General features: G+C 36.7%; 1 protein-coding gene across 1 annotated transcript in view; it reads left to right on the forward strand.

Annotated features, from left to right (window-relative positions):
• The window catches only part of NKTR (natural killer cell triggering receptor), a 42,209-nt gene extending 30,278 nt beyond the window's left edge, over nucleotides 1-11,931 (forward strand). Inside the window, 8 exon segments of the mRNA XM_009880491.1 lie at nucleotides 348-500; nucleotides 1,699-1,786; nucleotides 4,685-4,830; nucleotides 5,857-8,799; nucleotides 9,042-9,137; nucleotides 9,459-9,518; nucleotides 10,082-10,181; nucleotides 11,830-11,931. Coding sequence (XP_009878793.1) covers nucleotides 348-500; nucleotides 1,699-1,786; nucleotides 4,685-4,830; nucleotides 5,857-8,799; nucleotides 9,042-9,137; nucleotides 9,459-9,518; nucleotides 10,082-10,181; nucleotides 11,830-11,931 — 3,688 coding nt within the window.
• Nucleotides 11,932-12,160: the final 229 nt, after the last annotated feature.

Here is a 12,160-nt window from a genome sequence, read left to right on the forward strand (position 1 = left end):
AGTCTCAGCGTGTTAAAAGTATTTAGGATTCACTATGCCTATGTTGTAGTAAGACAGGCAAATAAGAGATCTTTGATTTATATTTGCTTATATTTTAAAAATATTTCATGAAAAATGGCAAATTAAAAGCAAAATTAATTGCTGTAAAGTAAGAACTGAACTTCCTTTCCAATAAAAGTGCACCGTCCTTCCTGTAGCCTAAAATGGGTTGTTAGTGAAACACTTTTTGGTTTTTAAACCATCCTGAAGATTGATGCATCATGTGGGCTTGTTTTGGAATTCACTTTGAAAAGCGTTGCTTATGAATTGATAGTTAATTTTTATTTATCAACCTTTCCCTGTAGCAGCCTTTCTGACAAGAGTGATACAACAGAAAAAGCAGTCGATGTTAGCACAAAGAGGGACAAACCTGTGGTACGTCCTGAAGAAATTCCCCCAGTGCCTGAAAACAGATTTTTGCTAAGAAGAGATGTGCCTGTTGTCAATGTAGAGCCGGAACCGTAAGAATCATTGAGCTTTCTTATTATGTTGACTTCATGGAAACTATGCATGACAGTTTCCTGCTAACGCTGTATTACTGGTACTGATGGCAAATGATGGTTGTAGTGTCAGAACTTCTAAATGAGGTAATTTAATTGTCCTTTTTACAGTTCTCTTTGTAATATTTTTCACAACCTGTGTCAGGGTTTTTCAGTGAAATCTAATGAGTGAGTTTTATTGGTTACAACCATAAACTCAATTATAGATGCTGCAAAAAAAATGAGCGAATAATTCTAGGAGAAATTTTGCAATGAAAACCACAGCAAATATTTGGTCATAAGGTAGACTTAATTGGGAGAGGTGATTTTTCATCTTTCTTAGACTGAAGACAAAACTTTGGTTCAAAATCAATCAACCAGAATTTTATGACCCATCTGATTCTGAGGATAAGAGAAAATAGTCTTCTTTGAATCAAAAGGAAGTCATGAGTTCAGAAGCTACTTTGGATTTGTGTTTTTCATCTCTACTAAATTGCAGTGGGGTTCTTTTTCTGGCAAATTTCTTTGCTTTTGGACTCAGATGAGCTAATACATTACATTGCCAGGTATCTAAAATCAGGGTTTTTTTTAAAAATTTCAGCTAATGGTATAGTCTCCTGCAAGCCTCCTCTTAAAACATGACTTTACTCATGTTTCCAAAGCCTTAGTAACTGCTTCTTTTGAGGATATTACACAAACTGTAAAAAGGAGTGCTGAATTACCTCTTGTTGCTTAGGAAAGGAGCAAGGCTTTAGAATCTGTGAGCTATTGTGAATTGCCATTCCCTACGCTAAGGCATTGTTGTGGAACTGCTGAGATGCTGAAAATCTTCTGCCCATGTTGTCTTCATGATTTGTGCACCAAACACAAGTTAACCTCTTTAGAAAAACCACCTTCAACTTTAACAGAGTATTTTGCAAGTTCACTGTTAGCATTTATTTACACATAGAGAGAGGTCAGGTAGGCTACACGTTTGGTTGAAAACAAGTATGTGTTGATTTGCCTTTTGTTGGCATGTGTGTCTTGCTTTATTTCTTGGAGAATTCAATGAATTCTTAGTTCTGCCATCTCAAAGTAAATTAATAACGTGAATGTTTTGCGTAATTACCTTAAAATTACTTTTAAGGTTCTTTTTTTTTGTTCTTTTCAGTGTAAGCTTATATTTTTTTAATTTATGTAGGAAGCTTCTTGATTCTACGCCAGTTCTGACTGACCAGAAACCATCAGTCTCTAAATCTGGACGAAAAATTAAAGGAAGAGGCACAATAGTATGTAACAAATTTTTTTTAATTATTTTTTTCTTTCCTCTCATCCAGAGTATCTTCTCTGACCTTGAGCCTTGAATTTCCTTGGTGGCTTTGTGTGACACTTCAACTATTGTTGCGATGATGTAGATTCTAGCTTAGAAGGTTGAAATATTGTTGTTAGGTAGTTCATTTTAGAATGCTTTTTTTCCTATTCTTCTTGTTGCTGTCCTTTTACTTAAAGATTGTTTGGGAAAACAAATGCTTACTCCTCAGCTACGAGAAGTCTTCAATCATAAGAATAAATTTATTTTTTTTTTTTAAAGACTGAAGTTTAATTCAGCCAGATTTGTCTCACGCGAGTCCCAAGATTTAAAGTAATGAGAAGTGACAAGAGCTTTTACTCTTCTCCACTCATTGCATTTCCTTGCTGTCTCCATTAAGCCTTAGGACTGTAACACACAACAGTAGACAAAGCTGTTCTACAGTGTCCTAAGTGTGTACAGCCCTTTCTGATGCGTATTGCTTGTCCTCCCGAGTTGTGGTATTTGCATCTTCTGGTGGTTGTGCATACATTGTTGAGAAGCAACAGTTTTGTTGGCAACTTTGTCGAAATCACTTACATTGTTTGTTCTCCTTTTTGACATTTTAAGTCAACCTTTTGTTTCCTTTTTTTTAGCTGCTTAATGTAGTTTGTCAGCTTTCATCAGCTGTCCTGGCTGAGGTCCAGTCTGTGTAATATCATAAATGACACTGCACGGGCAAGAAGTTACTTCTGTGCAGAGCTAGTAGCGAAGCATTTTTACAGATGCACAGACCTGGTCCTTTTGGTTTTTTTCCTACCTTCCTCTGAAGACTGCTACTGTTTATGCAGGTTTCATTTCTACTTTGGATCTTTGGTGTGCTGAAGATTTTTGCTTTTGCCTTAGTTCCACTATACTCAGGCAAAAGTGTCTTCTCTAATAACTCACAATAGAGAGCCCAGAACGCTGCGCAGCTACGCTGTTGTTTTTCAGTCAGTTGAAGAGGGAGAGAGTAAGAAAAGGTTTCCTCATTGTGCATTTGATTCTGGTGTGTTTCAAATTGTAGTGCACCATGACTGAGCATATTCTTCCCCCTTAGAATGTTTTCCTGGATCAAGTTACAGGCGGCATTTGGGTAACCATAAACCAAACCAAGGCTTGGTCCTGCCAAATTTTTTTGCAAGTGGAAGTCCTCAAAAAAAAAAAAAAAATCACTATCTGTATAGCCAAAGATGCTTTTTCTTAGAATTATCTTAGCTGAGACTCCTCTGAGCGTGATTTTCTTATGTGATAGCCACTGGATTCAAGAAGTACTTTTCTTCTGATCCCCACGATGCAATTATTTTAAGCCATAAAATTAACAGCTTCAATGGCCCAAGCGTAGACCGAGGTATGGTAGTGTTTGAGCTTCACCTGAGAACTGACCCTTATTTGCCAGCCTTGACATTAAATCTGATAGCTGTCTCTGCTGTGTCTGACAGCTTTCATTTGTATTTGACACTTGTGATATTCACTAAAGGAAGCCTTTTAAATGGAATGTTTTGAAATACTTATGTAAATAAAGACTTCTGGAAAATGAGCTTAAAGCTGGGTGGAAGTGGCTTTTGCCAGGGATTTGGGTGTCTGTGTCTTGGTTTTTTTAACTTTGGCACTGTCTTGGCAAAATTAAGAATGAAAATCAGTAATATGAGAAATAATTCAGGGCTATCAATTAGTTGGAGAAACACATTTTTCTGCCATCTCTAATGGCAGTCTGATTAGCAGCAGTTTCTATCCAGGGTGAAATTTTTTTATGTTTTTCAAGATACTCGTTTGTGGTTTTGAATCCTCTAAGGTTCCAAGTGACTCCTGAGTATAATACGAGAGAATTAGGGAGGTCCACCAAAGCTTCACAACCTGTTATATGCCATTCATCTGTGAAAGCTTTTTTTTTCAGTAGTCATTGCTTCAGCTCAAAGGATAGGGAAGCTCCAAATCTTCATGGCAGGGTTGTTTTTTGGTTTTGTTTTTTAATATAAACAGGTTGTCTTAAAGCCTTCTGCCTGTAATTAACAAAATAAACCAGTACATGCATCTTTCTGGTTTTATTCTGGGGGGACAATATATTTTTTTCTTCACACATTGCTTGCTTTTATAAGTGGCTCAAAATAATTGAGTAAAATCCAGATGTTTTTCTTTATTAAGTCAAGGCACATCTAATTTCCTCACAGAATTTACCTAAGTGGGTATCCAACTGCGTAATGGAAAATAATGAGTTAGCAATATTAGAGTTTTTTCTCTACGGCACAAGTAGCTCTTATTGCCTACTTAAATGCTGTGCCTATGCATAGATTTTTTTTAATTATTTTTAAAATACTTTTTCTTTTTTTTTGTTGTTTAGAATGTGTCTTAAGCTGGATTCCCATTTCTGAAGAGCTGAACAGCAATAATTTTTGAAATGGGGTTTGTCTTTACTCATACAAGCAGTTAAGTGTCTGCTAACTGAAGTGAAACATCTGTGCTTTAGTACCCTGAACAAAAAGTTCGTTATCTGCAGTCATTATGTTATTCCAAAAGGTGCTACAGAAAGGGAAACCATGACCTGTTTTATGTTTTGAAATAGCGGGGGTAGCTGCTGGCCCCTCTCAAGCTTTGGGAAATGCTCTGAGTATGAAAAGATACCGGTTAGCAATGTAATCCAGTCTCACATGCGGGGGATATGCATAGCGAAAGTGGATATTTTAGGCAGGAAATCTACAATTTATGTTTTCTTCATGGGCCTTGTGTGGATAATGTTGTCTGGCTTGTGTTATGAAGACACATGCAAAATCTGTGTAAGAGGCACTGTGTATCTTCTATATTATCCAGTCTCTTTGAATGAAAGATATATTATGCAACTATCTTTCTTTTGCTTTCATAGCGATATCACACCCCACCTCGATCGCGATCATGTTCTGAATCCGATGATGATGAGAGCAGTGAGACCCCTCCTCACTGGAAAGAGGAAATGCAGAGATTACGAACGTACAGACCACCTAGTGGAGAAAAGTGGAGTAAAGGCGATAAGTAAGTTCCTTATTACCAATTTAAAATGTCTCGTTTTGTTTACAGAAGTTTTAATACATTGTGTAGATGTACCGTGTCATTCATTTTTGAATAAAAAAATGTAAATATTTTTGTGGTTAATGCATTCCATTTAAATTCCAAAAAATTAGAAGTGGAAAACTTCCAATGTAACACCAGATGAACACATGCCGAAATGCGTCAGAAGGTCAGAAGTTTTGTTTCTGATGGTGCCATTTTGGATACTTATTTAAGAAGTAATTAATTGACCTGCCCAGTTTCCTGTTGCTTTCCATTGAGCTATTCATGTCAGATTTCTTTTAGCCTCAAACTTGGTTACGTGGTTTCTTTGGATACCAAATAAGACAATCGAATCCACCAACCTTATATTGGTTTACATGTTCTTTCTGCAATTGCAGACTCTGTGATGGAAGCCAGCTCTCCAGAATTCCTGATGTCTTGATACTAAATGAGATTCTATCAGGTTATGGTAGATAAACCTCAAAAGAAAAACTGAAGAATATTATATATAATCATTATTGAATAGTTGTAAATGTTACTCATAGTTCTTTTTATATACTGAGCGTGTTCTGTTTATTGCTGTATCGCAATGTACCAGCTAAAAGGCTACTAAATAAGATGATGTTTTAGAATTTGTATTTAAACATGGTTTAAGAATCCTATAATTGTAGAGGTTAAAGTCCTGTGGACTAGGGTAGTTAAAACCTTAAATCTCTTTACACAGGTTCTACAATGTGCAAAATCTGATGCTGGCTGATTCATTTATTTTAGAGAAGTAGCTCTTTTGATAATGATGTAATTCCTTATCTTAAAACAAGTGTAACAAGCTCAGTCAAAACAATTTTCTGGTAGTAAAGAGCGGGAGGATGGTAATTTTTCTTTAAAACTTAAATTACTTTTTCTTTAAAACTTAAATTACTTGTATTGGAGGTGGGGGAAAGTGCTTAGTTTATCTGAAATTTTTAAAGAATTTCCACTTAGCGTGGGGCTTATTTGTTTGTTTTCTAGGTTGAGTGACCCGTGTACAAGCAGATGGGATGAAAGGAGTGCATCCCGGAGATCAAGATCTTGGTCACATAACGGTTATTCTGATCTAGGTACTGCGAGATATTCTAGCCATCACAAAAAGCACCGAAAAGAGAAAAAGAAGGTGAAACATAAAAAGAAATCTAAAAAGCAGAAGCATTTCAAGAAGCACAAGCAAACAAAAAAAAAGAAAACATCAGCCTCATCAGATGTAGAATCCTCTCATTCCTTCCTCAGGAGGACAAAATCATCTTGTGATCGTGAGAGGAAATCTCGTTCTTCTTCATTGTCTTCCAGACACTCATCCAGAAGAGAGTGGTCTAAATCTGATAAGGAAGACCAAAGCTCATCAACTTTATCGAGCAGAGGGACTCGATCACACTACAGGTCCAGGTCCAGATCTAGGTCGAAATCAAGATCTTATTCTGGAAGAAGTTCTAGGTCAAGATCAGCCTCTAAATCATCGCGTTCCCGAAGTAGGTCAAGGTCAAGTTCTAACCCTAGGCAGCAGAAGACAGTTTCCAATTCTCCACGAAATATTTCAACACGGTTAAATGAAAATAAGTTGAACAAGACTGCTGAGCCTGTAAGAGCAGTTATACTCCCAAGTGATAAAGTTGTCGTACCACCAGTTGTCCCAGAAAACCTCCCTGTTATACCCTTAAGTGATAGTCCACCGCCTTCAAGGTGGAAACCTGGGCAGAAACCATGGAAGCCATCTTATGAGCGAATCCAGGAAATGAAAGCTAAAACAACCCATTTAATACCCACACAAACTAATTACAATTTAGTAGTCGTTAAAGAGGCTAACACTTCTTCCTCGTATCGTAAGCGACAAAGGAGTTCAGATAGCGATCGAAGCGGTTATTCCAGATATCGTAGTGACAGAAGCTCAGATAGTTGGCTGAGATCAAGAAGCAGGTCCTCTCGAAGCAGGTCATACTCAAGATCTTATACGAGATCTAGGAGTCCATCTAGCTCTAGGACAAAATCTCGTTCTTCTGGCAGATCACCTTCACTGAGTAAATACCGCAGCGACAGGTCAGGTTATAGTGAGTCAACATCTTACTATTCCCTTAGCGATGATGATAGACACAGAAACAAAAGAAAATCTGCATCAAGTGATCAAAAAGCTCGGTCTCTTAAACTGAGGCAAGAAACGAGCTCTGAAAGTATTCTCCCTTATAAGTGTGCAAAAGACTACGATGAGTCTTCACAAGGATTGAAAGAGAGTGACAGTTTGTCATCTTCAGACTTCTCTACTGACAGTGAGCGTTCTGCCAAAACAAAAAGAGTCCAAGAAAAAGAAGGCCGTTTTCAATTAGAAGAAGATACTCAGAAACAGGATAAAAATAGCTTAAGTTCTGAGAGAGGGGAAGAGAGGTCCAAGTGTGAGCGGGATTCTGATCGTGCTAAAAAGAAAGCAGCTAAAGAGAAATCTTCTGCGCAACCTAAAGGTGGTGCAAAAACCAAACGAAAATCCTATTCAGGTAGTAAATGGGACTCCGAATCGAATTCTGAAAGGGGGGAGGCAAGGCATAACCGGGGAGGTTCCAGACCCTCCTCTAGTAAAGAAGAAGGAGAGGCCACATCAGGATCTGATACAGAGCTTAGCGTTACCAAAAGGATTAAAAAACAATCAAATTCTTCAGAAGGCTTTCTGGATTCTGATTGTACGTGGAAGGCAAGCAAACAGTTGTCATCTTCTGAATCTGAGAGTTCTTGTTCTAGCTCAACAAACCTCAGAGGAAAGTCAAAAAAACACAAACATGGATTGAAAAAAACTCTTAAAAAATCACATTCCAAAAAAGCAAAAGAAAAATCAAAAGGGAAAAAGGAGAAGAAACACAAAGTACAGAAAAGAAAAGAAATGTTTCACTGGCAACCCCCCCTGGAGTTTGGTGAAGAAGATGATGATGAGATAAATGATAAGCCGGTTACTAAGGACGATAAAGAAGAAAAGCAGCTTACCGGGGACACGAAGGATAAAAACCAAGTTTATGAAAAGGATGAAATAGTCAAAGATAAGATGGGAAATGGTGAAAAGTCTTGTGTGGATGAAAACCTTTTAGGTAAAAACACCGTATGTGACACCTCACCAGATCACAGTAAGCCTAATAGAGATAGCATTGAAACAAATGTTTCAACCACTGTTTTAAGCTCAGGAATAAATGTGATGGCTTGTAAGAATGAGATTAAACAAGCTGAAGAAAGTAACCAGAATGGATTGGAAGATGTTATTCAGACAGATGACAACATGGAGATTTGTACGCCAGATCGTAACTCACCAGGGAAGGTTGATGAGGACATTTTGGCTCCTGTGATTCTCACTGCTAAACCTCAGGCTTTAAGTGCTAGTATAAACAAAGATTTACAGGTTGAGACCCCTGAACAAGATGTTGTCAAACTGGGAAACAATATTGTAGAATTCATTAATATTAAAGAAGAAAAAGAAACCTTGAGACCAGAAAATAACTCTGTCCCTGTGTCTAGTGCTAAAGACTGTAGTTTAAAAAGTGAAATTACTGAAAATACGCAAAGCAATATGATAGATAATAAATGGAAGCCTTTGCAAGGTGTTGGTAATTTACAGCCAGCAGCAATTAGTACTGCTGCAGAAGTTAAGAACATAGCTTCAGCTCCAGAGCCTAAACCAGCAGGTTTAAGAATTGAAATAAAAGCTAAAAATAAAGTAAGGCCTGGATCTCTGTTTGATGAGGTTAGAAAAACAGCACGGCTAAATCGAAGGCCGAGGAACCAGGAAAGTTCCAGTGAGGAAGAATCTCCAAGTAGAGATGACAATAGCCCGTCCAGGAGTCTCAGTAGGTCACGAAGTAAATCTGAGTCTAAATCCAGACACAGAACACGGTCCATATCTTACAGTCACTCAAGAAGTCGATCCCGAAGTTCTACATATTCATATAGGTAAGAAGTTTGTGCTATTCCCACAGCCTACAGTGTTCACTTGAAAGGGTTGATATTTTTAGAGCATGTTTTAATTTTTCAGCTCACGTTTTTTTAAACAGCACTGTATCATTTAGCGAGTACAGAATAAATACTTAGCTTAAAAGATAAAGCTTTATAATGCTGTTGATTCCTGTTTTCTGCTGTTCTTCTCTTTGGTTATGTTCTACTTCGTGCTGTTCAAAGTTGTTCATTGATTGTAGGTCAAGAAGCTATACAAGAAGCCGAAGCAGAGGATGGTATAGTAGAGATCGGTCAAGAAGTCGAAGTAGTTCCTACCACAGTTACAAGAGTCGTAGGTAAGCTTCTAGTGTTGGGGTGTGTTACAAAAACAGTATTTAAGGCACAGCAGTCCAGTGCTTTGGACTCTGAGCAAGTTGGAAATGCGCTTAGCTATGCGTACCGCAGTCTAAAGTATCTACTTGAAATGTGCAAGATGGGAATAGTCAGATTTCAAAATTTCCTGTTACTGGAAAATAATTTTGTTCAATGTTTTGTAGTATGGATAAGGAATTCTGATCAAAACATGTTCTTCTCCTCTGGCTCCCCCACTCCTCCCGCTCTCTTCAGCGCTTCTTTTTGATTAACTTAAAATGTCTCTGTGGTTTTGTTTTTGTCAGTCGAACCTATAGTAGAAGTAGATCCAGAAGTAGTTCTTATGGTCATCACAGTCGATCCAGGTATGGATTATAGTTTTATACAAACTGCAATAAATGTACTTATTATAAACGTACCTTAGTATAAGAATATCCCTTTATTTATGCTGCTTAAAAATACAATATCATGATAGCAACTTGAATCAAAGCAAACTAACATAAGACACTTAAAAGCTGAAAATAACTAAATTATCCTGGCATTACAGTTATAGGTGATGATATGAGGTAAGTAATAGTGAACACATTTCCCTTTATTGTTAAAATAAAATTGAGTTATAAATGGAATCACTTTGTTACTTGTTTTCAGAAGTATTAGCAATCAAGATTTTTACTGCATCTACAATTTGTCGTAAGTCTTTTTTCTAGGCTAATAAATCTGAGATTTTTGCTGTTCTTTTGAAGATACTTTTTCTTGTATTTAAACGTTTATAAAATGTGGAACTACTGTTCGCCACATCCTTCAAAAGTAATTTCTATATAGCCACTTATCTCTGTATATAAATGTCTATAAAACATACCTTTAAAATAAACAGCATTTTAGACAAAAATTGTAATTTTACAATTACTTTCTTTTCCCTTCGAAGTAGGTCATACACGTACGATAGTTATTATAGCAGAAGTCGAAGTAGAAGTAAAAGGAGTGACAGCTATCGAAGATCCAGAAGTTATGATAGGCGATCCAGGTATGTGTTTTGCTAGCATGGCTTTGCTAGCAAAAAGAAAGTGCTAAATACATACTTATGATGTTCATGAAGGCTATTTTTTTTTTTTCCCCCAAACATAAAAAATATATTGTTACCAAAAGTATTAATTAAAAACAATTAAAATTAGAGCAAGTGTGCGAATAAAGAAATCGGAATTTCTGACATACTAAATTTGAGGATGGGGAGGAAACCCTGCTTTCCCTAGAAAACTCTCTCTAGAAACCCTAGGAAGATTTGAGAAGGCTCCGGCTCATTGTATGTATGCATTTAAAGTAAGCATGTTTGGGGTGTTTTAATAATTGTAGATGTTTCTCAAAAACTACAGTGAACTAGCTCTGAGGGTTTAAATCAAGTGCCCTGTTATGGGTTAAAAGCTACCTAGCATGCGAAGAATTCCATTGGATGGTAAATTCTTTTTGGTTAGACTGGAAAGGTGGATTTAAAAAAAAAAAAATGGAAGGGAAATTAAAAATCGTAGTGCTACCCAGAATTTATTTTTAACTTCCTAGAATGTATTTTGAAAGAACATTTTTACCAGCACATCCAGTGGGCTTCCTATGAATTTAGGATAAATTTGGTTCTACTGAGTCCAGGGGAATTATACGGGTATAAGTGAGCACGTTTCACAAAGATCAGAATTGGAACAGGATGGAGATAGATGTGGATTTTTTTTATTTTTTTTTAATATCGGTGATGATTTGTTTTGTACCTTTTAAAATGCCCCACATTAGTCAGTGGTAAATCGGGCAGATCTCCAACACTACTGTAAATATTCATCCTCTGCTGTCCTCATACTCATTTTTTCACAACTTTGTACCGACTCTTAATGCACTTTGCTCTCACACATTTCCACATCTATTTCTGACAGTAAGACAACCTTCATCTTGTGTTTGAGGGGAAATAATGAGATTAAAGAAGAGTGTGGAAATAGACTCACAAAATCATTGTTTTAGGATGTTGGGAAGCTTCAGAGAAACAATGTTGGATTAGGATATGCTCATCTTCCAATTAGAAAGCTTTTCTTACGGGCACAAGGCTAGAAAATCTCTGAGAAGAGTTTATTCTGTGTAATTTGAATATGTCCTGTGGCTTGTCTGAAACCATCTGGACTCTATCTTGATGTTCGGCCAGGTGCTGAGCTTGGAATTCTTCTGGATAAGCCAAAACTTTTTAATCTACAGCTTCCACTCTGCAGACGTTCACATACTCCTGTTGTTATGTTCTTAAGACCCTTCTTCAGATGAAAAACTGCAATATGTAAAGCAAGGATTTGGGAAATTTTCTTAGTTGAGAAACGTTTGCAATATAAAATTATATTTGTTAGCATATACTTCTCAGTCAGCTATTAGCATTTACAAAAACAGTAATTGTGGATGATTTCTTAGCTGTATTGGAGAAAGCAAGACATTTTGTAGTGACAAACACAGTTTGACTGGAGTTACACAGGATTTTCATCATGTAAAGCTAATGACTATTCTAATTTTGTGTCCTGTAATGAATATTTCTGTTATGTGAAATATGATCCTGTAGAAGACTTCTTGTATGTTTTCTTCTTGTCTTGTGCGTGTCTGTCTTGACAATTTTTTTACATGACTCAATTTTGAATTTGAAACTTAAAATACAATTTTGAGGCATTTTAATCTTTTCTTTGTAGGTCTTACGGCTCTGACAGTGAAAGTGATCGCAGTTACTCTAACAATCGAAGTCCCAGTGAGAGCAGCAGATATAGCTGAAAAGGTTTCTTTGACGATGGAAACTATTTAATAATTTTTTTCAGTGTTATGTTAAAAAAAAACCAAAACAAAACAAACTGTTTTGACAGTGTCACAAGTGAAGTTGAAGGGTGTTTACCAAGTTAGCTGAAACTTTACCATTTATCAATGAACTTGCTTGACTGACTGTGTACATATGGAGAGAAGTACTGAGCTCAACTCAACTGACCTTTTTTTTTTTTTTAATGTC

This window comes from Charadrius vociferus, unplaced genomic scaffold, assembly GCF_000708025.1.
Source record: "Charadrius vociferus isolate BGI_N301 unplaced genomic scaffold, ASM70802v2 scaffold12, whole genome shotgun sequence".
NCBI classification, from domain to species: Eukaryota; Metazoa; Chordata; class Aves; order Charadriiformes; family Charadriidae; genus Charadrius; species Charadrius vociferus.